At 40.0% G+C, this 25628-nt stretch overlaps 1 protein-coding gene across 1 annotated transcript in view; it reads right to left on the reverse strand.

Annotated features, from left to right (window-relative positions):
• Positions 1-4085: 4085 nt before the first annotated feature.
• The window catches only part of rem2 (RAS (RAD and GEM)-like GTP binding 2), a 31503-nt gene continuing 9960 nt past the window's right edge, over positions 4086-25628 (reverse strand). The window contains exons 4-5 of the mRNA XM_023294319.3: positions 17159-17336; positions 4086-5706 (exon numbers count right to left, since the gene is read on the reverse strand). Of these exons, the coding sequence (XP_023150087.1) occupies positions 5378-5706; positions 17159-17336 (507 nt within the window). The 3' untranslated portion in view covers positions 4086-5377. The remainder of the gene's footprint in view (positions 5707-17158; positions 17337-25628) is intronic.

The raw sequence follows: 25628 nt of genomic DNA on the forward strand, positions 1-25628 counted from the left end.
TGTCTTTCCTTCTCTCAAGAAGTATTATTTTGCCAGAAAATCACAGTAAATGCCCACAGAATGAGTCAGCGACAGAAAGACAGAGAGAGGGAGGATATCTGTCAGGATTTGAGACTGATAGGGTGTCACAGAAACAAATTCTATCACGTCCTCAGTTCCCTCTTCTTTTTTTTCATGTGGGCTTCTGTGTAGCTGTCAAACGTGTGCTATTATCTGACAGTTATCTGACCTGTTTAAGGGTGATAAAATCATTTCTGTGTCATTTTCCTTTCTGCCAGACTCAGTGTATAAATTCCAGTTTGAAGAGTCACCTTTTCTCTGTGTGCTAATCGACGTCTCACTCACCTACCGGGAGGAAATAAGAAAAGTAAAACCAAACAAAAAACCTCCTCTTTCTGAAAATCAACATAAATATAGGACATTTAAGATGCCAAAGGACTCTAGGACTCATCGTCTCCTTGACAACAGTCTCCAAGCAACCATTACTCCTCAAAGCATTTCTCCAACCCCGTGTCTCTCTCTCTGTGTTTCTCTCTCTCTCCTCAACCCCTCTGTCTCTTTGCCAGTTTGCCTTCCTCTCCAGAGTCCTTCCATGCATCCACTCCAGATAGTTACTGTACCGGCGTCAGAACCTGGAAACTGCAGCTATCTGATGTGATGCGATGTGATTGGTTGTAGGGTGCTGTGCTCTTGCGTTTTAGCCCGAGGCGCTTCTCTACACCTGCTAAAACTAGGGTGGAGCAGAAAGGAGGGGAAGCTGACAGAGATGTCTTCATAGGTATTTGTGCCAGATTGTGTTTTGGAAGCCGGTGAAATAAAAACGCTTTAATTGGTGTCACGCTCATCAAGTTTTTCTGGCGAACCGTAGATCACCAGCTGGGTTGATCAGTGCGAGCATATTGTGCAGTAAATAACTATGTCAGTTGTGCCAAAGATGATCAACTTTTAGTTTTAATTCAGAGGTTTTGTTTTATGAACTTAGATCCCAAAATAAGCAGTGTGGATTATTTTATTTTTGGAACTAGGTTATTTCAGCCAACAACTTGTTATTTTTAGCTGTATTTTTCTTTGGAGGAAAAAGGCAAAACCCCAAAGATCACAATTGTGTTTTGTTTTTAGACTAGACTGCAGGTATGAGGCAAAAGGTTCACCCACTCTAATTTACACTCGACAATTTGATTCTAAAATTGGCCAGACTTGTATCAAAAGGAGCCAAGTTGATTTTAGCTTATTTATACACGAGACACAATGAGCTTGCTCTGCTGCTCCATCCAAGTCCTTCTTGTGCGATGCATGCCATGTTTCTCTCAGAATAAATGTTCCTGGCCTGCATCAGGGCACTGGTGGACTGTTTTGCAGACCTTTTGACTTGTCATACTAGAAAAGCACAGGCAGCACCTCGCTCCAATGCAGTTTGCAGTGCAGTTTTCAACAATTTCAGATACACTTCTTGTGCCTGCTTTGAAAATGTTCTATTCAATTTGTGTTTCCCCCTCATCGTGTACTGCTGCCTGCAAGCACTCTGTGAAATTTGTTTGTGGTGTGATTGCTACCGAAATTCTAATCACCACCATTGTACTGGGTTGAAAGCAGAAATTAGAGATTTCAAAAGCTGGCCAAGTAAATCCAAAACTTTCAGTGTGATTAGATTACCATAAAGGGGTGACTCCAATCCAAAATTACATTGCCTTGTCATTGACACATTACATTCCCATTTCATTACAACTATAGACATTTGTAACTGAGTGAATAACTAGAAGATTAAAAGGCTAAGAAGTAGCAACAAGTGAATGATATAGCTAAAGATTACAGCTAACAGGTTAAAATTCAAGTCATTATGTAACACCAACTATTGAAGGCACTCAAACAGCTAAAAGTGAGAGCAATATTGAGAGTGGAGAGCTCATTACCAGTTGATAAACAGTGAAAATAACTGACTGGAAAAAGAAAGGATGTCTAGTTTAAAATTATGACTAATGGCAACATGTGTTCACTAAAAGCAACAGATAAATGCTTGACGGATACATGGTGGAAATTTTAACCAATGGATAAGCAGTTAAAATGACTGGCCAAAATTAAAAGGATATCGAGCTAAAATATTTGCTAAATACTTAAAATTGAAAACGTTAGCCAAAAACGCCTACCGAAAGTGTTGAAACAGTCAGCTAAAAGTGATGGACATGGTTGAAATAGTTGGCTAAAAGCAACAGATAATTTGTAGAACATATTGGATAAGCATGGAAAATAGCTAGTAAAGGCTATTTAGAATAGTGGCTAAATTTATTTGTTAGCTAAAACCAATGACTAATGTTTTGAAATTGTTAGCTGTTGATAAGCACTTAAACAAATGTTTAAAGTAAAAGGATATCTAGCTAAAATATTGGCTAAATGCTTAAAATTGAAATTGTTAGCCAAAAGTGAATAGTGAAAGCCTTGAAATGGTAAACTAAAAGTGATGGACATGGTTAAAATACTTGGCTGAAAGCTACAGATGAGCTCAAAAATAGCTAGAAAAGGACATCTAGTTTAATAGCTTAAATTAATGGACATTGTTACAATAGTTGACTAAAAACAATTGGAAAAAATCTAAAGTTATTTTTCACATATAAACAAATAGTACAGTCGTGTGAAGTGCCTTGAAATGGCTTAAATTTGGAATTAGTGCTATATAAATTGAAATGATTTTGAGCTAAACAGTCAAAACAATGAGCTGAAAGTAAAGAGTACTACCTAAAACAAAAGCTGAGTGGTTAAATTCTAATTGTTAGCCGAAAGTGACTATTGCCAATGTCAACATAATTCGCTAAAAGCAATGGACACGGTTAAAAAAGTTACGTTAAAGCATTGAATAAATGACTAAATCATTAGCTATGGAAACAACACTGTGTGAAGCGCATTGAGATGACTTATTTTGTTAACTAACGCCAAATAAACAAAAATATGTGACCATATGTGGTGTAATATAAATACATTGAACATAAACTGAGAAAAGCTAAAAGTTTACATCAGAGGTCTAGAACCTGTTTGTCTAACAGTAGTATACATGCAAACTTAACCACATCGAATTAATATTGACAGTTCAAGTGTATGTAAAATAGCTGTATCGATATCCAAATGAAAATTATTAACAATAATACTCTGTAAATAACATCCAGTTCAAAATCATTTCCAAGTAAGCCAGGTACTACTACTTGAGGTAATCTGTAAAGTAGTGTGAAGGTGGTTGAAGAAATTTCACCCTTCCTACTTCGAAGTTTGCTGTAGTGGGTTGTTAACTGGTATTCTGGCATACGGTGGGTTTACCAACACAGAGCATGAGTCTGTGAAGGTAAGCCGACCCAGAACATTTTCAGAGTCCACATTTTATAGGGATGTCAGAGAGTGGGTCAGAGTGTATGTGAATACAAGGGTGAACAGTGGTTCATTTGCGTATGGTTGCCAATCAGTAACATAGGGTAAGACAACAAAGAACAAAAGGTAGTTGAATCAAGAAGTCTGGCAGACAGATGCAAATAACAATGGTGCAACAACAAAAGGTAAGAGGGAGGTCTGACAGACAGACACAAATAACAAAAGATAAAAGAATTGTGGATAACTGGGGGAAATGGAATGAAGGACACGAGACAGTAGAAAGTATCTGTAGCAAAAGGTATGCTATTGTCTTCATCAAGGTACAGGCTAAGATAATGCTTGTAACCGCTGCTATAGAAGACTAAAACAAAGAATCTGCTGAACATACATTTTGCACTCTCATCATTAAGCAGGTAATTCATCGCATCTCTGAAATCACAGGTGTTCTATACATCTTGAAGTCAGGACAGCTCAGATTGCTTTGTCTTGGTTCATAGGTGCCCGTGATACAGTCTATTTTCAACCTGAGATTCTGTTACAGCCGCAGACTGTTGCCGTTGCATATTTTTGCCACTTGGTCCTAATGGGACGAGTGTCCTGAGATGCCGTCTCACAGCCTGTCCAGAGGACCTGTGACTCATCTGTCACGCTATCCTTCACCCCGGTTAACTGCTGCAACGAGACGCTCATTTTTATAATGCTGTCGCCAAAAAAAAAATTACAAAATACTCATAAAGGATGTCAAACAAAAACATATTTATTCTCAGTGGTAAAGACAAGAGTGCTCAGTAGACGGTGACAAACAAGTGAGGATGTGTCAGTGACGCCGGCACACTTGACAAGATATCCGAACAACGTTTCCAGAACGTTCTCTTTTGGGTCACCTGTGTGGCCAGCCCCCACAGAATTCAGTCTAAACACACATATTAATGCCAGTGGGTAAAGAGAAGAGGGGGGAAATAGAAAACATCAAACAGCCACAGGTAGATTAGGTTTTCTCTTGTTTGTCCTTTGCTTCAAAAGCAGCATCCCACTGTTCAGTGACTCAGCTGCAACTGAGTTCATTGTGGTCATCCCTGCTAACGTCTTTATAGCCGTTTTGACCTTTTTAATCCTTATCTTCACATCCTACGGTAAAGGGTTCTTTGTGCTGATCGCTCGAGGTGCATTCAGCAAAAATATGGCTTGGGTGCTGATGTTTAAACCTTGTATAAAAGTCACAGATGAGCATATACCATTGGTGGTATCATCAAAATCGGACACAGACGGTAGATGCAGTGTGTAAAGTATGGCCAAAGATGCACAGAGAAGGGAGCGATTTCATAAATAAATAGTCTTGTCTTTGAGATGCTAGAAACACTAGCTAGATTGTGCATTAGCTATCGGCCACTGAGGTAAAGTAAATCCAGGGTATGTAGCTAAAAAACCTACAGGGTCATGTCTTAGATCGTCTACTCTGCATGCTATAAAACAGGGTCTATTACAGGTCTACGTTAGATTGCTATCATTCTCTACGTTATCAGTGCGTGCTACTTGGGTGTGTGTTTTTATTTGTGACCCCAACCTCCTTCTCATTTAGCCACATTAAGCATCAAATCAGCATCTGGATGAGACTCCTGCTAATTTTCTCCCTCCTGCTCTCATCAGGTAATGACTGCTCGCTGATTCACCCAAGCCGGAGCGGCAAATCAAGCCTGCCTCCTCCTCCTCCGTTACTCTGCTTTTTCTTTCCCTCACTCACTGAAAATTGGTTTCTCCGGCAGATTCAATGCCGCGATTCAGGCTGATGTCTGGACTACCTATTCATCTTCTTCTCCTGTCGTGACCTTTTTCTGCCACAGCTGCTTCTCTCCGCTTCCACCCCTCTAATTTTCCCAGCCGGAATGAGTCTCCTCCATCGTGTTCCATCAATTCCACTTCTCTGCACCTCCCCCTCCTGCCCCTCCCCCATATCGTTCAATTTGGTGTGTTTGTGTTAATATGGAGTGTGTTTCTTTGCCTCGTGTTGTAGGGATGTGCAGGTGGGTCACAGTGCACTGAGGTCGTGACAGGAGCGGGACTTCTGGCGGAGGATCTTGCTGCCCCGGTGGCGGCTCATCTCCCTGTAGCGACCCCGATCCCGCTCCCTGTCTCGGCCGTACGACCTCGGAACCAGCCCAGCCAGGAAGCGCTTGGCCCGACTCGTCAGGCTCTCCCTGCGGCCCGATCCGGGGTCTCCGTCCGTCCACCCGGGGCCCACACAGTCTCCCCTTGCAGTCCGAACTGCCGCCTCCAGCAGCTCGTTGGTGCCGTGGTCTAGGGAGGCTGAGAGCTCCAGGTAGATGCAGTCGAACATCATGGCGCTGGATTGGGCCTCTGAAGAAAAAGAGGTGACATTTATTTTAGAATCGTGTTTGTATGGAGCTCATTTTAAATAACTCAGGCTTCACACGGTGGCAGCTGCAGACGACAATTAAAGGCAGCAGTTTGAAATTTACGGATCACGAAAGCAGCTTGCAAACGATCCAGCTGCAGTGTGATGTCTATCACCAAAAGATAATACCTCGGCATCAAGAGCTCGCTCGCTGCCGTTTGGGAGACTCCATTAGCCTCTCGAGTGTTTGTCACTCTTTTCACACCACATTGTGACAAACTGAGTCAGTTCGCAGCATCTCACTATGCAGGGAGGTGACTCTCCTCTCTGTTTATTGTGCTACGAGATCGTGCTCGAAAGCTTCGACTGTGGAAGGGAAACAGACATAAAGAGAGGAAGGACTTTTCTTCAAAGAATTGTGACGTACTACAGACATTACCGTAACACAATAGGCCTTGATTGGTTTTCAAGCTAAACACTTATCATAATACTCAGTTTATGAACATGAATGTTATTTCTTGACCTTGAAAAATGTAGTATGACAAAAAACATTAACGTTCTAGCTTTACCCAGAGCTTTTATATCACATGTTCTTAAGTATGCTCATTAGTCATAGCACTGGCCTCTGAGTAACCTCCATTCACTGGTGAAGCCCGTAGTGTTACGCCCCGGAGAAAATACCAAGTGGACCTTGAGTTAGGATTGCTCTGTCAAAGCACCACTGCCAAGTTCAACAAAACTGCTAGAAAAGCCCTTAAAAAGCATGAAATCATGTTTAGTTGCTCACATTGCATGTTAACAGATCCAACTCCAGGGTATCACCAACTTGTGTGCAAACCCCCCTGTTGAACTGTATTTAGAGCCACTTTTGGTAGAGATAAAAGTGCCTCTGAGTGGCCTTGAAAAACTGCTGTGCAGGTCCGATCGGTTAATCTCAGAGAAGACAAATGCTGACTGGTTAAACTTGGAAAAGACAGCAATGCCCATTCTTCTTCCCTAGTGAGCTCTCATTGAGTAACAGTCTCAGTTCTGTTTCCTCATAGAACCGAAGCTGTGTGCAGTAACTATTTGTCTTCAGTGTATTTGGTGCATTCTGAGTTAACATTGTGGTAGAAACTGTTAGATCCAGTGGAAACAAGGTCTAAAAGGTCCAATGACAAGGCCATTCCTGTAAATGTTTGCCCAAGATTGCACCTGCCCTATAAGTTCCTGCAGTGGAAACCTGTCTGTTGGGACGCAACTGAAAGGTCTGGAAAAGGCATGTAAGTGGATCTTGAATTGGAAATGATTTACTGGCTCAAAAATATAAACACTTTCTAAATACGGCAGTGTAGAAACTACCTACACTGCTGTATGTTTATGTTTTTGTTGCAAAATGTATATTTAATCCAGTTTTCTGCCAAGATTTCAGTATTATAGATGTTGGCAATTTCATCTGCATTTCAATAATACAAACAAATAGGTTCATTTTTTTAGCGAAACTAATGAATGTTAACTAGACTATACAGCTCTGAGTAATATGTTGTGTATTTTTCATATTTATCACTTGTCACAAGTGGCTCTAAAAGCGTAGAGGGAGACGGCGATGGCAGGACGGGGTTAATGTGTTGCCATTAGCTGAATTGCATAAGCTGAAATCTCTTGGCTGCAGCTCAAATGGTTTTCGATCTCAATGTGACTCTCTTGGATAAGGACAGGTGACAGAGCGGTTTGTTGACAAGGCTCAGTATCTCAGCTAAAAGCGCCTGTTGGTCTCTGCTCAAACAAGCCTGGATGATAAGGAAAGCCGTCAGATACGGATCATTCTCCAATAAACCGGCTTCACTGTCAGCTCAAATGACATTTTTGCTTCAAATGTACTTCAGTTTTTACTCCACTCCGGCACCTGAAAGCCACTGAGCAGTTGCGTGCTTAAAAGTTTTTTTTTTTTTAAAGCTTATTACCAGTATTCATAATAACTCTATAATAAAAAAAATATACTGCATTAACTTAAAATAACTGCAAGTGACTGCAGCAGGAAGAGGTTGCAGACAAATGATACGAAGGTTTCATAAATACTTCTTTTTTTGAGTATTGGTCCTCAGAAATGATTTCAAGAGCACAGTAATAATAAAGTACTGATAACTCAAATGGTCTACTCTCAATGGGAGCAAAACACAGCACAAAAGTAAAGCAAATTACAGAGATAAGTACTTGGAAGCTTCAATAGTGAGAGGTTGTCATTTCTACATTAATTGCCCATTACTGCTCTTATTTTTGAACATTTTCTGCCTGCGGATGAAAGAAAGAGAATAATTACAGCTTTTTACGAGACAAAGTGGAGCATTAAAATAAATATATTGTTGATAGTGAATGTGGGTTGTATTTTTATTAAAATATATTCATATCAGTATACTTGTGAGGTTGTCAAGCTGGGATGCTGCATCTGCATATATAAACCTATGTCATCTGCAAAAAAACAAAAGAAGAGAGATCTTATCTGTGAGGGTTAGATTTGATAATCTTAACTCAAGGTCCCCGACTTTTTCTGGAGTTTTCAAATGAAGGGTTTTTTTAAGCTTTGCTTTGTTGTCACAAAGATAAATCTAGCGACTGGTGCTGGCTCCGGAACTTGAATTTTACCCTAGAGCTCTCCAAGACAACAGATTAAAAGATTAAAACAGATCATGGGATGTGGTTGAAAGCTCTGGCAAAAGTTAATAGATAATCATTATTTTGCTAAAAAATCTATAGAAAAGCAGCCCAGGTTGTTAAATAACAACATTTTCCTGTATGGTCAGGTATCATAACTCACGGTCTTCTATTTGTCATAGCTTTCATCTGTATGTTTTTTAAACAGTGGATGGAGTTTGTTCTGTTGTCATGGAGCTAAATCTGTTTAATACCCATGCCTCATTACATCTAGTCAAATCCTTGTTAATATTCTGAATTACGATCACTGAAACGTAACCTGTTGGTCTGGTTTTTGTGTGGCTGCATTTACACAGCGTGAATAAAAGCAGAGTGTACACACACCAGTGGTACAAAGGTCTTAAAAAAATAAATAAATAAAAAAAACAGGAGTAGAGATTTGATCTGGGTGTAATAATCCAGTCGCACAGCAGCTGTCGACCCAACGCAGAGTCACCTAATAGTGGGTGAGGTAAGGCTGGGGAGGAAACAAGGCAAATCCCAAACCAGATCAACAGGACTTATCCTAATACCTATGACAGCTGATTGAATAACCTGCTAAAAGAGTGTTTGGGAAATTGAATTGGAGAGGGAGGGCGAAGCAAAAAGCAGAGGAGAGGAGACGAGGAACAAGATCTCCACCTGCGTGCTGACAGGAGGAAAAGAAGCAAACGATGGAGAAAGATGGAGACAGAAAGTGAAGTTCGTGAGGCATTAAGACGAATCGGAAGAAACCGGTGAGTCACAGAATGAGACGCTGAAAGGAGATGACAGGCAAGATGGCAGATGAAATGAGCATGCAGCGGGAGAGGAAGGAGACGGGAGGAGACGCTCGGACAGAGTGGAGACACCGACGGAAGGAACGTCGACTAAGCAAACGAAGCCAGAGTGCATATTAATCAAAGCCCTGAGGAGAAGGGCCACACCACCGCCATATTGAGCAAATGATAAATATGTTCCTGGTGTGACAGTGAGTGTATCGCTGTGTGTGGTGAGGATGGAGAGGGAGATGTAGCAAGAGGAGGGAAGGTGAGAGATAGCAGAATAAAAGTGTCACTGTACATGCCATAAATAGACTTTATGGCTTCAGCACTCTCAGCCAGGCCCCCGGTTCTTTAAGGACGATGCTAGCAAGCTTCCTCTGTCAGACTCACATATCAGAAAGAATACATGTGGTCCGTCCGGGGAGAACATGAGAACGTTCTTGTCAGGCGCCCCGGGAACAGGGATGGAGCATTTCCATATCGCTGACCACATCGGTGCTCCTGGGTTGTTGTTTTTTTTTATTTCTCATGACGAGAGAATATGCTGAGTATAGGCATCTCTTATTATTCATTCCTCACCTCTCTCCCTCCCTCCCTGCCTCTTTCTTCCACTTGTATCAAGTGAACACCAAAGCTGTGACCCGACTTGAGTTGACAGCAATGTGCAGGCGCCAATGTGCACAAATTTTACACTTGCTGCCTCTGTTTAAATCGCACAACAAAGCAAAACAAACAAGATTAGATCCCAAACTGTGGCTCCGCTGACTGTGTTCTTCCTCTTAGCCTCAACCTCGGTCATTTTAAGCCTGAGGGGAACACATGCAAGGCCTGACTTGTCCTAAACAACTACCTTGAACAAAATATTAATCTTATCACAGCCAGCTACAATCCTAAATTAATGTAGGATTAATAGAATTGTTAGGATTTAGCCTAAACCCCTTAGTGTTAGTGGATAAAGACTATATAAATTTTAGTAGTTTTTTTTAAAATGGCTGGTCATTCTAATTCTTAATATGCACTGTTCTAAAAATAAACGAGTCTATATCTGTTTTTTTCCTCATTTTTTGGAAATACTCTAAAAACTGTATGCATGTTCTTAACCAACATTATTCAAAAACTTGTTTGAAAGACCCAGTTGCTGCTGATCATTTAAAGCTTTGTTAGCATGAACAGTCCTTTTTTTTTTTTTTTTTTTTTTTTTTTTTTTTACATTTACTAAAAATAAGATTAAAGCTGCACTAAGCAAGTTTTGGCCACTAGGGGGCAAGAATACCCCCAAATAAACTTAGTCATAACACCCTATGACCTTATCAGCTTGCTATAGTAATTTATGGATGAAGGCTTGTGAAGATTTCTAGTTTTCTTTCTGTTTGAAATGAAAAATTTAGTTTTTGACTTTTCAAGTGCACTTTTATCTAATGGTTTGAAAAACTTAACGCAGCACTACTACATCTTGCTGATTAAAAACTTTGATATGAAACATGGCATTTTAAAAAATCTGCAAAATTACACCATCTATCAGATAATGAAACTGCTAAAACAGAAATATTTGTCAAACTTTCACATTGGCGAGTCTTTGTGATGGATCAGATGTGACGCACGGTTCCACAGGGAAAATTAAGGATATCTATACTAAAAACTGTGATGATTAAAATCACTTGATTCTACATCTCACCTAGAAATTCTCCAAAAATACAGCCTTTGCACCAAATTTCAGTTCTCTCTGCTTCTGGTCATGGCTGTGCTGTTTCCATAGAGGTGCAGGACTTTATACTGCAGTGAAAAATGAGCCCACAGTGTGCAAAAAATATGACAAAAACAAAATATAGCCAGAAACGGCTTAGGAGTTAAATGATTAACTACACAACCTTCATTAAATAGGTGTGAAATTTCACACTTAAGATTGCTGTCTTTCAAGGATCAACATCATAATATTCAGTTATATCATGAATTATTCCTCTCATCTTCTTGTGTCAACAGTCCTTAAGCTCATTGTACAGCTTCAGATCTTTTCAAAGCATTGAAGGGTGTGTTTTGGTTGAGTGGTTTTCATTATTTACCTAAAACAAATTCAAGCTGTGGGATTGTCTGCCCATCCACAGCTTACAAAGTTAGCATGTTAGCAATATGTTATATGGGTGGTGCATGCATAGCCTTCACATCCAGTTTGATGTGAAGGCTATGCGTGTTTCTGCCCCTTTTTTTCCCAACTCCTGAGAACATTAACAGGATCTTTAGCATTCAATCAGTGATGCCGGTATAGTCAGTTAGCATAGTTTAATTACCCCTAGTTTTATATTCAATGAGGTCCACTCATTTGGCTTACATCTATTTAAAGTCCAAAAATCAAAAAGAAGAGCTAAATATAAAATCATGAAACTGGAACAGTGATGAGTTTGGTTTTCACTGGGTTTTTTTCAGGCCAAGCAATCCTTTCACTTTACAGGGAATCACATCAACATGAAAAATTCCTCGATGTTAAAAGTTGAGTTAACTCAAGGTTAACATTTAATTGCAGATTTTTGTTCAGGGTCAGAATTTAAACTTTTATTTTACCTGAAAATGACTACAAATTACAGCCTCTTGCAAGTTTTGAACACCAAAAAATGGCAGAACAACATGACCAGAAAACGGAAGGTTTTAGAGACAGATATTTGAAACAGAGGTCACCATCAACTCAGGGTTGCATGGTAAAACCAGTATATCAGCGTAGCACCAGCTATAAAAGCTTCCTTTGCTAACATAGTCTAAGAACTCAGAGTGGTTCTTTCAAGGACAGCAAAATAAGCTGCACTCTCCACCGACACACTCACAGCCACACACTGACACAATGCGTCTCACACATCTGCTCAAATCGAGGTTCCTCATTCATTCACGCACCATTCTCATACATTTGCCCTTCCCTGTTGTCAGTCCTCCTCTTCTCGTCCCTCTTATCACAGCCCTCGCTTTGAAACAGCCTCGCTGACAGTGAGGAGATGGAGAGAGATGAGGGCTGTGCTTGTTAGCGCGTTTGATGTGTTTATGTACATGCAGCCAGTGTTGCACATATGGGGAGTACAAACACACATAAAGATAGTGAGAGCACTACGGTCCTGTAAGAGGGAGATAATCTGAACAGAGATGTGCCATCTGGAATACAAAGAAAAAAAAAGAAACTGCAAGAGCAGAGGGACACGGATGGAGACAGTAGATAGACATCTGCAGACTAAATACAAACTGAGATTGCAGATTTGGCATAAGTTTTACATTTTTAGTATAAGCCACACATAGTGCATTTACAAATTCAAATCAAGGTCGAACTGTGCCGTCGCTCTTTCCTTCCTTTCAACTAAAGCTACTCTGCTCACAGTTTCTGTGTGAATGATTAACGAAATTCAGGTAATGGTTTGGGCAGGCAGAGCTCCATACAAATTCACCCATAAAGTTCAGCAAAATTACAATCTGCCTGAGGTCTGATCTCTGCTCGGTGGAATTTTTAAGCTTCGCTAAATGGATTCAGTGCAGAACTTTGTGTTTCCTCTTCAGTGAATTTGTTTAGCCAGAAGTTTGCTTCAGTGTTACATAAACCAAAGCAGCCCTAACACAAGCCTCTGAAAATAATCCCTTCGTTAGGTTTATTTTTATTAAACATCCACAAAGTACGAGTGTATGTAGGTTAATATTATTTGGCCCACATGGATTACACTTGCCATTTAATTTTTTATATGACTATTAATTTATGTATCATAATAAGCTATCCATTATCTATACATCCATCACTTAATCCTCATTAGGGTCGCGGGGGGCTGGATTCTATACCAGCTGACTTAGAGCGAAGGCACTCTGGTCACCAGTCTATCACAGGACCACACACAGAGACAGACAATCAAGCACACTCACATTCACACCTACAGACAATTTAGAATGAACCTTTTTTTGGACTGTGAAGAACCCATGCTGCACAGGGAGAACATTCAATCTCCACACAGAAAGATCCCAGGCTGAGACGCTAACCAGGAATCTCCTAGCTGTGAGGCAACGGTGCTAACCACAGAGAGCAGCCCTCACAATAACTAAATCTGCAGCTAACACATAGAGTAGGTAAATGTCAGCATGCTAATACACTCAAGGCTGCTTCATGGTTTCCACATGTCTGATGCAGACTTTGAAAACATACAATGGACCTGCACACACTTCTGTTCTCACATTAGGTACATGTTGGTCTCCATGCAGATGGTTGATTTGTCCTTCATATTCATACTTGGTATTTTTTATGAGATCTAGCAGCACTTGCAGATTGGGCTGTAGCACCATGTTAATATCTTTATTCCCGAGCCGTATCGACCACAGCGGGTGGAAGTCAGCACAGGGTTTCTGGAGATTTTAGAACTTCCTAGTGTGTTTGGGTGCTGTCAATGTGAAGCATTTACAAATCAAAGCACCTCCCAAGTCCTGCAGCGACTACTTTAATTACAGCTCTTTTAATGTTGAATTACAAAGGTGTGGATGATGGAGAATCTCCAGGCACATCCTCTCCTTATTACAAGCATTTGTTTTGAGCAGCGTTTGTTTTTGTGGCACATGTGCAGGTGGTGTACTTGCAATGTGGAAATCCTGCATGGTTGCAAATTTTGGGCTGCACATGAAGTTGTTCGCCCTGACCTTCGTGGGCTTGGGTGGATGGCAAAATTGGTCAGATGTATGATTGATTAATCCAGAAAACATGAATTGGCTTTCACAGTGGCAATGCTAACATGCTAATTTATCCCAAGTTTTGCGATTTGCAAACTTGCCAATGTTTGCTCATTAGCACAAAGTACAGCTGAGGCTAATGGGAATGTCATTTTTGTGTGGGTCAATTTAACATTTTAATTAATTCGATGAAATGTCACCTGATTGCGGGTAACAATTATTTTGCAGTTCTTCCAACAGCTGATGAGACATTGCACAGAAAAGTCAACCTGCTGGTGTTGCAATAAAAGTCATGGATCACCAAAGTCGCCATGATTCATCCTGTTAGAAACCAACCTTCATGGCAACCCATATTATATTTGTTGAGACTTTCTTTCAAAGCTAAAAATACTACTTGTTTAATGAGCTAGATTGGCCAGTAACAGCACTACAGTACATCATGGGGGAAAAAACAGGATGCATTTTTTTTTAAACAGAAGCCAATAAATGTTAACAATTTCCTGTGTTTTGTCGTAAATGTCTGCATGTGGAGCTAAAGAGGGGAATAAATGAGAAATCCATTTTGTGTTTGATTTATTTATTGATATTGTGTTTTATATTTGCACTCAATTTGGTCAATTTGGAGATCTGCATTATACAGTCATCCCAGCCAGAAAGCATAATTACACACACTGTGATTCAGTGTGGGAAAATATATAAGCTATGGAGGGTGCATAGCTTTTACAAACAGAGCACATTTCCATCCTTTTTGCAACAACAACACATGACAGTATTTTCTTCCCATAAGGGGTTTACCACAGAGCATTTATCCCTGGATATTGTAAACAGTGAGGAAATTGATTTTGCTGATCAAAGATAGATCCCTGGAGAGCCCTTCTAATGGAGATGATGTCGGCCTTGAGGGAGATTCATGGTAAAATAGCAAGGCACAGGGACAGAGGAGCCAAGACAGAGCAGAGAGTAAATAGAAGGAACAGATGAGTAACATTACGAAGCACACTATTGTTGTTCTAGAGGAGAAATATGTGAGTGCCTACTAACCATACATATGCATTTTGGCTATTTAGACACTCTTATCTATTGTATTGACCAGATCTCTTGTCATTACGAGAAATTTTCTGTTTAAGATTTTCCATTTGGAGAGCTGCTTTGAAGGCATTAAAAAGAAACAGACATGAGAGTGCTTTCATATTTCTCGTGTGTGTTTCAATTTTTGCATCAGCCGCCCAGAAAGTGGAGTTTGTTCATCACTGCTTGTTTCTGGGAAGATGCAAACTAACCTCTTGCTAAGCCCTGCCCTCCTTATTTACTGTCGCTATGCCTGTCAAGCACGGTGAAGTTTGACAGCACAGTGACAGCCTTAATTAACAACTCTTAGTCATTTCTGAAACAACTGGTTATTGATTTCAAACAGAGATCACCATCATCGTCGAGAACAAGCACCCACAGATTATATTAGCTAATTAGGATAATTAAGTGGTAAAATTAAGGCAACTGGACTTGTTTCGTTTTATAAAGACGTTCTTATCTGAAAGCATTCTTCAGTTCTGGAGCTTTGTCTACAAGAAGCTCAAACAAATCTTGCTGGAGTTGTTTTAGTTCTTATATAATTAAACTAACACTATCTTCATGGCAGTTTTGTGATGAACAGTACATTGTGCAGCACACTGTACATGTCTATATGATTGCAGCTTTGTGGAAAGCGATGTAGCTGAGTTATAATAGTTCAGCTGTAGTTGATTTAACATAGTTGTGTGATTGTTTTAACACCATTCATCATAAGCTTTCAAAGGCTAAACATCACAGCATGACAAAACTGAGAAAGTTGAGTGCTTGTTTTGGGCTCACAATGCTATAATAACAGCAGGACAACAGGGAGCAAATGCAAGACTACAGCTAAAAAACTGGGAAAAATGTTAAAATGAAGGCTTTGGTGAGTTAATAACACAAGTACACTAGAAAATTTCATTGGAGTTGCACTTTTTTTATGAGCTCACAAATTATTTGTTGCCTAAAACTAATTTCTGTACTGCAGTTGATTCAGATTTCATCTTCGAAACCTACAAAGGACACTAAAAGGGGCTCAATAATGCAGGAAAGGCTTGCTGTTAATCTGACAATGTCTAAAACATGTCGGCTTCACGTCCGAATGAGCACCCGGGCCCATTTTGTGTGACGGCAATCTCACCAAGTTGGACCTGGTAACATTTCTGTCTCACTTTCAACACAGCACAAGTCTGACGAATAGGTACAGACAAGCAAGCGACAGTATTTTGAGATGTGTGAAGTGATTTGGTGATGGCTTTTTCCATGTTTCAGCACCAATATCTCTCCAAAAATATCACAGAGCAAAAGATGCAGTTTGCTGCCAAAATCACAAAACACCTTTTTGATTCACATTAGCCTACAATTTCACATCTATTAGAAACTGAAATGTCCAAAAAAAAAAAAATAAATCTTCAACACGATGAAAGGAGAGAACTTCAGATTAATGAGATTCACCAATAGCGGGTATCAGGAAAAACATTATCAGGAGCTCAGTTTGTGCTTTCAGTTATTTGTAGGAGTCTTTCGATATGAGCATCTTCAAAGTGAGACATGTTGTGCACATTTACAGACAAGTAGCTTCCTTAATTACTTAAAGATTTATAAATCATCCCCAACATGGAGATAGGATTGATCAGGATCTAACGGCACATCAAACTGCATCAGTTTATAAGCTGCAGTTAAATCAGTTGTTATATGGCAGCTGTTCCTGAGCTCCAGTTTTTAGCACAGTTTGAAAAGCTTTCTACTAGTTTAGATTAAGTCTTTAGTTTATTATTAGCGCATTGTAAGGCATTATAGATTACTTGATGTCCAATCTTGTATCAATGACAAATATCGCATTGATACAGTGGTCATATCTGTCACTGTGGATAAGTATGTCTGAGCAAAGATGCAAGGAATATTGGTATAAAAGTGACCTACGGTATGTCTGAATGACAGAATGGTGCAATTAGGGTTTAACCCTAACCCTAACCCTTTAGAGTAACGTTCAGGTACATTTCCACGCTAAATAACAAGGTAGTTGAGTGGACAAGCTAATGTCTGCTGCTTACATCAGGGCAGATAATCAGTGTTTCAACCACTCGCACTTGCATATCTGTTTATGCTGAGGTGTCGGAAAAGGCTAAAAAAGACACCACTCTGCTTGAAAAACCGGTCATTCATCATACTACAGTATATCCCCATGTGCACAGCTTCAGCATGGAGACAATGTCAAAGCTCCAGCGGTTCAACAAGCCACTGCGTGCGTGAATGACAGGTTACATTACCGACCGGTGTCCCTCCTCCTCCTACCTACCCTCTGAGCTGATTTCACGGGAACGCACAAGGTCGCTCTTGTTGCCCACCAGGATGATTGGTGTTTGTGGCTGGGACTCCCTGAGAAGGAGGCGGAGCTGGGCGGTGCGGTGGAAACTTCGCCTGTCAGTCACTGAGAAGACCAGGATGCACACATCGCACTGCAGAGTGGACAGGTCCTGAGGGGTTGCAAAAACACACACATATATACACATGCATTATACAAAACAGCTCCTTGGTTAATTTGCATACATAAAAGAGAGATCCAGTGACAGCCGAGGAGGTGTGGAACGTCAGGTAGCTATGAGACGTTACACAAGATCTCTTACATACCATCAACAATTTGAGAATATATGTACATGTTTTATTGTTCAAAAACATGTTACTTTTCTCAAAAAATTACTGATCTTGCTCCTTGCTGGTGAGATGATTGCTAACTTGTAGCAGGATAACTTCCATGTGTTTATAGCTTATGCTAAAAAATGAAGAAATGCTACTTTAAAGAGCCCATATTATGCACTTTTACAGGTTCATAATTTGATTTTCTGGTTGTACAACAATGATATAAATTGCTTTAATGTTCAAAAACAGATTATTTTTCTCATATTGTATTGCTGTAGCACCTCTTCACATACTCTGTTTGAAACACTCCGTTTTAGCTATTGTCTCTTAAAGGTCCCCCTACTGAAAAGTCAAGTCTTCTCTTTTTGATCATCTGGACTGACAAAAGTGAGGTAAGCGTAGTTACAACTGTACGCCCAGATCTCTAAATAAAGAGGATGTAGCCTTAGCAAACGTGACTCTAGACAGAAATAATAGCAGATCATTTGTGTTATGCAAATGTGTTGCATAGTGATGTAAGTAACAGACGAAAAGTCTGGACTTTAAGAAGCTCGCTTTGGTTTGAATTTTAGGCTTTGTACTCTATGTTTGCAGCCCTTTTACATGCACAAAAAAGCTAAAACATGAAGGGGAAAAAGCTAAAAAAGCAGAATAGGGCCTCTATCAAATTACTATTTTCCTGCTGTCAAACTGATAAATATGCCCTAGAATTTCTACTGTTGCAATAGATTATATGCGCAATACATAAAATCAAGTTAAATCCTAACTTAATTTCTCTCATTTTGCAATTCTTCTCCACATTTGCTTGACTGTGAAATGCAAACACACACATATATACCCATGCATTATGCAAAATAGCTCCTTGATTAGCTTGCATACATAAAGGTGAGATCTAGTGACAGCTGAGGAGGAGTAGAATGTCAGGTAGAATGTCAGGTAGCCATGATACGTTACACAAGATCTCTTACACGCCATCAACAAATTCAGAATTTGTCCTTGAACAACATTTTTAAACTCCTTCTTAAGTTTGTCTGTCGGTCCGTAGCAATCTAAGCCAAGAAGGCAAATCCTCCCATGAGAGGATGCAGTGGAGGCTTTGCTCAACTTGACTGTGCACAAGTCACGTTTCACTTTGAATCTCCTGACCCTCTTAACAGTGACCATCAACATCCCGTCGGGGCTTCCTGTCACAGAGGCTCAATTAGCCCGAGTGGCTATGGCAGAAACAGCAGCTTGTAACTGCCTGGGACCATCTTTGTCCTCCCTCGCTCCCTGATTCAGTCAGCTGCACATCGGATCGGACTGAAGGTGGATCACGGATTTAAAATGGGTCATGGCAAGGTTTCTCATTCTGTACTTTCTCTTTGGCAGGCCTACATTTGCTTGTGTGTCTCTTCATCCTTAATAAAGAGTAAACATCAAACCAAAAATCTAGAAGCCGGCTGAAGAGTTCGTATCCAGGGAGCACTCGTGGCCAAATCCTTCCCAGCTGATCGCTTGTTGACCTAATTATTTGTTGCAGCCCCAAAATAATATCTTGTCCATCTTGTACGTGTTGAGTGATAATAGATACCATATGGTTCAGGGTTTAGTGAATTGAATTCCCTGTGGTTGTGCACTGCAGAGTAAAAATGCAATGCAATTCTGGATTGAAGTCTTACCCTGTGGTCATGAGGATTAGGAATTCATTAAAGCTGTGCTGAAAATATGTCAATATGTGAGCATGAGCGATGTGACAGTCGTCATTCCTGGTGAAGAACCCCAGAAAATCACCACATCCGTCTTTCAGGCTGAAATCTAGTTTTTCGAAAAGAAGAAGTTAGGAACATGATGGAAAACTTTCAGAACCTAAAATAGCAAACAAGATAACAGCACTTTAAAGCTACTCAATGTGTTCTAATTAATTGTAATGTGAATTGGGTCATTTCTAGAGACAATCCTGCAAAAAAAAAGTATTTGCAGCCTCCTCTGGTCCTGCAGCATATTGTTGCTAATTATTTTCGTTTTATGAGTCATAAGTCATAAGAAGTGAAACATTAAATCAAATGAAATCCTCCCTTAATTTCCTTCATTTTGCAGCATTTCCCCACATTTGCATGAGTGTGTAATGATAGATTTTCAGTCTGCCTGTTGTGCAGAAGAGGTTAAAACGAAAGACATTTTATCTTAAGCTGAACAAGCACAATCAATACAAACTATTTTCCTCCTAAAGACAGAAACCGGAGACCAGACTCCATAGCGTAATGCCAGTCACATTCTCGAAACTGCATTATAAAATTACAAGACATACATAGAAGCACCGTTTAATAGCGTTTTCTGTAAGCAAAGCACAAACTGCGGCTGCAATCTTTAAATAAAATCCATTGTTTTTCTGTCCAGTGTTTGTGGAGCAGCACCGGAAAATAAAGTTTATGTAACAGTTTGCAGTTTAGAGATTTTTCTCTTGCTTTTTCTATAAACTGAGGGGAATTTTATTTGACAGCTGCTTTAAGCTTAAATCTATAACTTTCCACTGTGTTATTTATAAAATGACAAAACTCAAACCTACAGACCTGCCAAACCCAATAGTGTGGTATTAAGACTCTGCAGCCATAAACGCCAGTGACTGAATCAATATAAAAACATGTTATTTCAAGCAGATAACCCAATCTGCCTGCTAGCTTTGGACGGCATATTGTCTGGATGCCCTTGCCCTACATCCACAGCCCTGGACGTACATTCCTGCCCTCCAGAGAGTTTCAGACGCCTGAAAAATTCACAGCGTCTCATGCCGGCCAAGAATCATCGGATCAGACCCCGGAGCAGGAAATTCACGGGGAGAGCCTTGGCACTCGATTGTGTTCGACGGAGAAAACACAAACAGAGGAGAGGGAGGGATGGAGGGAGCCGATGGCCACCTGTCACCGTCTGAATGGGGGATGAGGAGGAAGGAAGATTGAAAACAAGAAGACAGAGAGTAACTGAGAGGAGGAGACACTAATCTTTGTAAGCAAAGAAGTACAAACGGCGAGTGGACATCGATTAGGAGCGTGACGGAGCGCTCCGGGAGGAAAACTGCGACCAAGTAAATACGCCTCTCTATCAAACAGAGGCAGTGCAACTCAGGACAGTTGCCAACTCTCTCTTTCCCTCACTGCCTTTTTCTCTCGATTGAGCAGCTCCTCTCTGTTCACAGAGAGCAGGCCATCTGTCAATAGCTACTCCTCCCATGCACAAGCGAATACAAAAGCCAGGCAACACCAAAAAACTTCAAATACACACAATACTCATTGACTGTTAAGGGAAATATTAATGAAAACCTCAAAACAACACAGGACTTGTCGGGCTAAGCAGTTAAGTAAAGTCTGAAGGCTTCCGTTCAGACATCTGGCAGAAATCCTGCCTAGAAGAATAGAAGCTGTATTATGCAGCCTAATTTATTTGACAGCAGGTTTAAGTTCAAATCTATAACTTTCCATTCTGTCATTTGTAAATTGGCAAAATCCAAACATACAGACCCGCAAACCTAATCGAGTTCTATTAGGATTCTAAACGCCAGAGATTGAATCAATATAAAAACATGTTACTTCAAGGGTTCAAACATCCTGTTGAGGAAAATGGAAGCTGTTATAGTGTAAAATCATATTGCTGGCTTTAAAATTATATATTCAACAATCATTCTGTATATATGCATATTTGCTTGCTAAGTGTGATTTTTCTTAATGTTCAGGCTGAGATTCTCACACTCACATTATGATTGCAGAGTTATAAATTCCCAACTGTAATAATGGAACCTGATTTGTATTCAAAGCTACACTTACGATGCTGTCTCTGTATTAAAATTATGAATAAATGATAACCATATTTTTGGTCGGGCGGTTTTCGCTTTGGGCTACATCCTGGAATGACTCCACTGTATGTCACATGTTGTTAGCCATCATTTATGACTGTGCATTAAAATCTAACTAACTAAGAGTTTCAATTTCATGACACTTAGATTTACTGAGACCATAAACATAACATAAATACATATTAATACCAATATGAAGTGAGTTGGATACATTTCAGTCTGTATGAACAACCTCAGATGGGGAAATCATTCAGGGCTTTATACACCATGACGGATACAACATTTAAAAAAATAGATATCTCCCATTAGACAGGCCTGCTTGTTCTGAATAATGAAAAAGGCTCACAAATCAGGCTTTCTGAGACTTAATTTTTCCACATTTCCTGTTTCTGACACAGATAAGAAAAATGCATCCTGCAGAGATTGACAGAAAACATGGATGGCAGCTCTCTGTTTTTATCAGTGCAATATATAGACATGACTTTTGATAAGGAGATTGTGCACGTGGCTTGTAGCAGATATGACATCCAGATCCAAAGAAGCTGAAGTTTATAAAGCTGTCAGTGAAGCTGGGGTGGAAAAACAGCAGGTTATATACAGTCACGTGAAAAATTAAGTACATCCAATAGAAAATATTGGCTTTGTTTTTTTTACATATTTGGACAACCAAACACTCTTTGAACAGTGAGAACAGAAAGAAACTTCTCAAGGAGTGTCTTATTTAAACCTCTCAAATCTAGGCCCTGCTGTTCTCTTTGCTACTGAAGGTTTTGGTGTCATCGTGCCAAGATCTAAAGAGCTCCAAGACCTTCAGAAATAAAAAAAAAAAGATTGCGGTTTCTCTAAATCTGGCAAGGGATTTAAGGGAAACTTTTCAACTAAATCATTCCACTGGAAGGAAACTAATGTTCTGTACATTTCAAGTGACTGCCAATCTGTCCAGGACTGGCTGCCCCAGTAGATTTAGTCCAAGAGTAGAACATCTTATGTAAAAAGAGACTCCAAATAACTCAGAATTTCATTACAGTATCTGCAGGTAACTCTTCTACTGGTAGTGTCAAAGAGCTGTCGACAATCAGTAAGACATTGCACATATTTGACTTGTGAGGGAGGTGTGAAAGGAAAAAAAATCCTTTGCTATCCAAACAGAATATTATATCAAAACTTACAGTTTGCCAATGAACATGGGGACAGACCTTTTGGAAGAATGTGCTCTGGGCAGATGAATCAAAGACAAAGATGTTTGGCCAAAGTACTAGACATCAACACATCTTTTCAGGAGAAGAACTTAAAACTAACTGTGACGCACAGTGGTGGAAATGCCGTCATTAATCCAACTATGAATTCTGCATCATATCAAAGAGTGTTTAAAGATAGTGCAAAACCACCGGTTTGCATATTGAAGTTGAATTGGCAGTGGAAATTTCAGCTGGATGAAGATTATAAGCACACAGCAAACAGACCAAGGAATGGCCCAAAAAGAAGAAATAGAGGATTACTGACTGGTTTCATCAAAGTACATGTGAGAAAACCCTTAAACATCTTGCAGCTGAAGGAGTTTTGCCTGTAAGAATTGTGAAATATTTCAGCAAAGTTGAAAGTCATGCAGAATAAGTTATTTCTGCTAAAGGAGGCAATATTATCTTCAAAAGCCAAGAGTGTGTTCAGTTTTTCTGCAGATGAATATTACATCTGTTGATATTGTTGTTGAATACATATTAAAAGCTCATTTTCCTCGTGGTTTATCTGTAGGCACAGTTTCAAAGAGGATCTAGTGTTTGCTTGCCCAAACATATCTATAAAGACAACAAATACCATTTTCCATCTTCTACCATTTTCATGAGGGCGTCATTAAACTTGCAGATCCGATTTTTCATTTATTTTACCAGCTTACTGCAAAAACCGTGCATATTATACTTTAGTGTGCACACGCATACATTAGCATGCACTCCACAAAACACTCACCTGCTGGATCCACGCGCTACATCAGCAACCATTAACAATGAGGACAATGAATCACTTATCAGACATGATTTGCATAACATGTTGTGGCTCTGTGAGCACTCTAAACTAGTATTCCTTCCAGTTGTGAAAAAAAGGCAAAAAACCACAGCTTTTGGCCCTTTTTTCGAGAGAGTGCGTGAACATGTGTGTGCACGTATGCATTCCTCATTATGCAACACGCTCCTCACCGCCCGGAACGCAGACCCTGGGCGACTGCAATCTATTGGCAACTAAGTCATTTGCTTTGCAGAACAAGATACATGAGCAAAGCAGCTTAGGGCCTCTACATGGAAAACAAAAGGTCAAACTCATCCCCACCTGCTTGCACAAACAGGAGCAGGGTGCGCTCATGCACAGATAAATACATAGATGCTCGTGCTTCCACTTGGCTTTATCAAAAGCAAACACATGCACTTTGCACACATCTGCCTCTTTGGCTGGGGTTCTATCTGTCTGTCTGACTCGCTGTCAGAACAAAATGAAAGAGCTGCCGAATCAATAACAATGCAGGGGTGATGAATGAAGGGAATGAGAAAAGACAGAAAAAGGAGGGAAGAGGGGGGAGGAGCAAAAGAAAGAACAGGCGACACAGAGCACCTTGCTCTACGGCTAAGTCAAAATCTGATAATAGGATGACAAAGCTTAGTGTACAGAATGCTGAGTTAGTGGGTTTGTTCTTTTTCTCTCACTTAGTTTCTGCTGCAAAGAGACAATGCTTCCCAAAGGAAATATATTACTGAGGCCATCTGGCCTGCACTGGATGGACCAGACACACATCTACACACACATATATAAACACTCCATAAGCCGGTGACCACAAAAGACCACATCGTTGCTGAATGCAGCTGACATCACAGCACAGGCATAGAGCACCATACAGACTGCTGCACCATGCAGACGGTTGCGTGCCTTGTCTACCAACCACCTCACACACACCCCACGCACACAAAAGGATGGGGCAGCAGGGAGTGTCCCCATATGACCTAGATTCAAGATTTAATATGCCGGCATGTGGAGCCTCCACCCTGCTGAACTGTCCATTAGCAAATCCCTGAATCCCTGCTTGTTTCAGGGATGCTCTTCTGTGTTTGACCTCTAACCTCCACTGGGAGGGAGTGGGAGGATAAAAGAGGATTTCCCTCCAGGATACAACAGAGTATTGTTATTAAAAACATTTTGCAACCTTAGAGTTATCAGGTTTTATCTGACATTTTATAGAGAAAACCTTATTATCATGAGACGATTCGTGGAAATCGTTTTTATGTTGGCTGAATTTATTAGATCATCTGATTTCTGAAATGTTGTCATTACATCTAGAAATCTGATATTCTGCAAACTTCATTTCATCAGTATTGTCTTTTTTTAAAAACTGATACCCAGTCGTTACCTTAGCTTGGTGTATGCTAATGCGTAAGTAGAAGCAGAAATGTTCAAAGGGGAAGACTCACCACCAAAGAACCCTAGTACTGTAATGGCAGGAAAGACACCTCCCTCCAAGGCACCAGTCACTTGTTTTATAGCAGTTGTACTGGGAAACATCTAGCCAGTTGTTTCAGTGACTCAAAACTGGTGTGCTAAGTACAAACTGTTGGAAAAATCTTAGTTCAGAGCAAAACAACCAAACATTTTAGGCATTTTTAAACCAAAGTTGACAGGTGATTCTAAACATGCAGTTTATATGTATTGGGACCTTTGAAGTTACTCTCCTGGGTGTCTCCTATTTCTTTTAGAAAGGAATCTGATCTTTGAAGGCCAAAATAACTACATGGAGGTGGAACCAAGATTCCTTAAGAGTAGTGAGACTTGCCTATAAGAACTTTGGTATAATTAAATCAGAACTGAGCCAAAAAGAAGAAGAGTATACAGAGGGACAGTAATAAAAACATGTAGAAATAAACAGAGAAGGACCACCAAAAAGTTGTACGGAATGAGTTTTGATTTATTTTGTCTTGTATTAGTCAAATTTGTGATACTACTGTACTATACTGTATGTACATATATTTTCCTTCAGCAATTAATACATCGATTTGGTCTAAGAAAGACTCAACAGTTGACTTTTCAATCAATGTTTTCTGTAAGTGGATATTAGTAGTAGTTCAATGTTCAAACCACCTGATCTTCAAAACTCCATTTAAAACTGTAATAGGGTTTTGATGGTGCATGTTTGCCCCTTAAATACACTGCAGGAGCTGAGATTTCAACTGAGCTTTTCATCTACTTGATTTTGGTTCACATAGAGATTTTCTTACACAAATAAATTGAGTATTGACTCCCAGTGGAGACTAAAATAAACAAA

This window comes from Amphiprion ocellaris, chromosome 10, assembly GCF_022539595.1.
Source record: "Amphiprion ocellaris isolate individual 3 ecotype Okinawa chromosome 10, ASM2253959v1, whole genome shotgun sequence".
In the NCBI taxonomy this organism is placed as follows: domain Eukaryota; kingdom Metazoa; phylum Chordata; class Actinopteri; family Pomacentridae; genus Amphiprion; species Amphiprion ocellaris.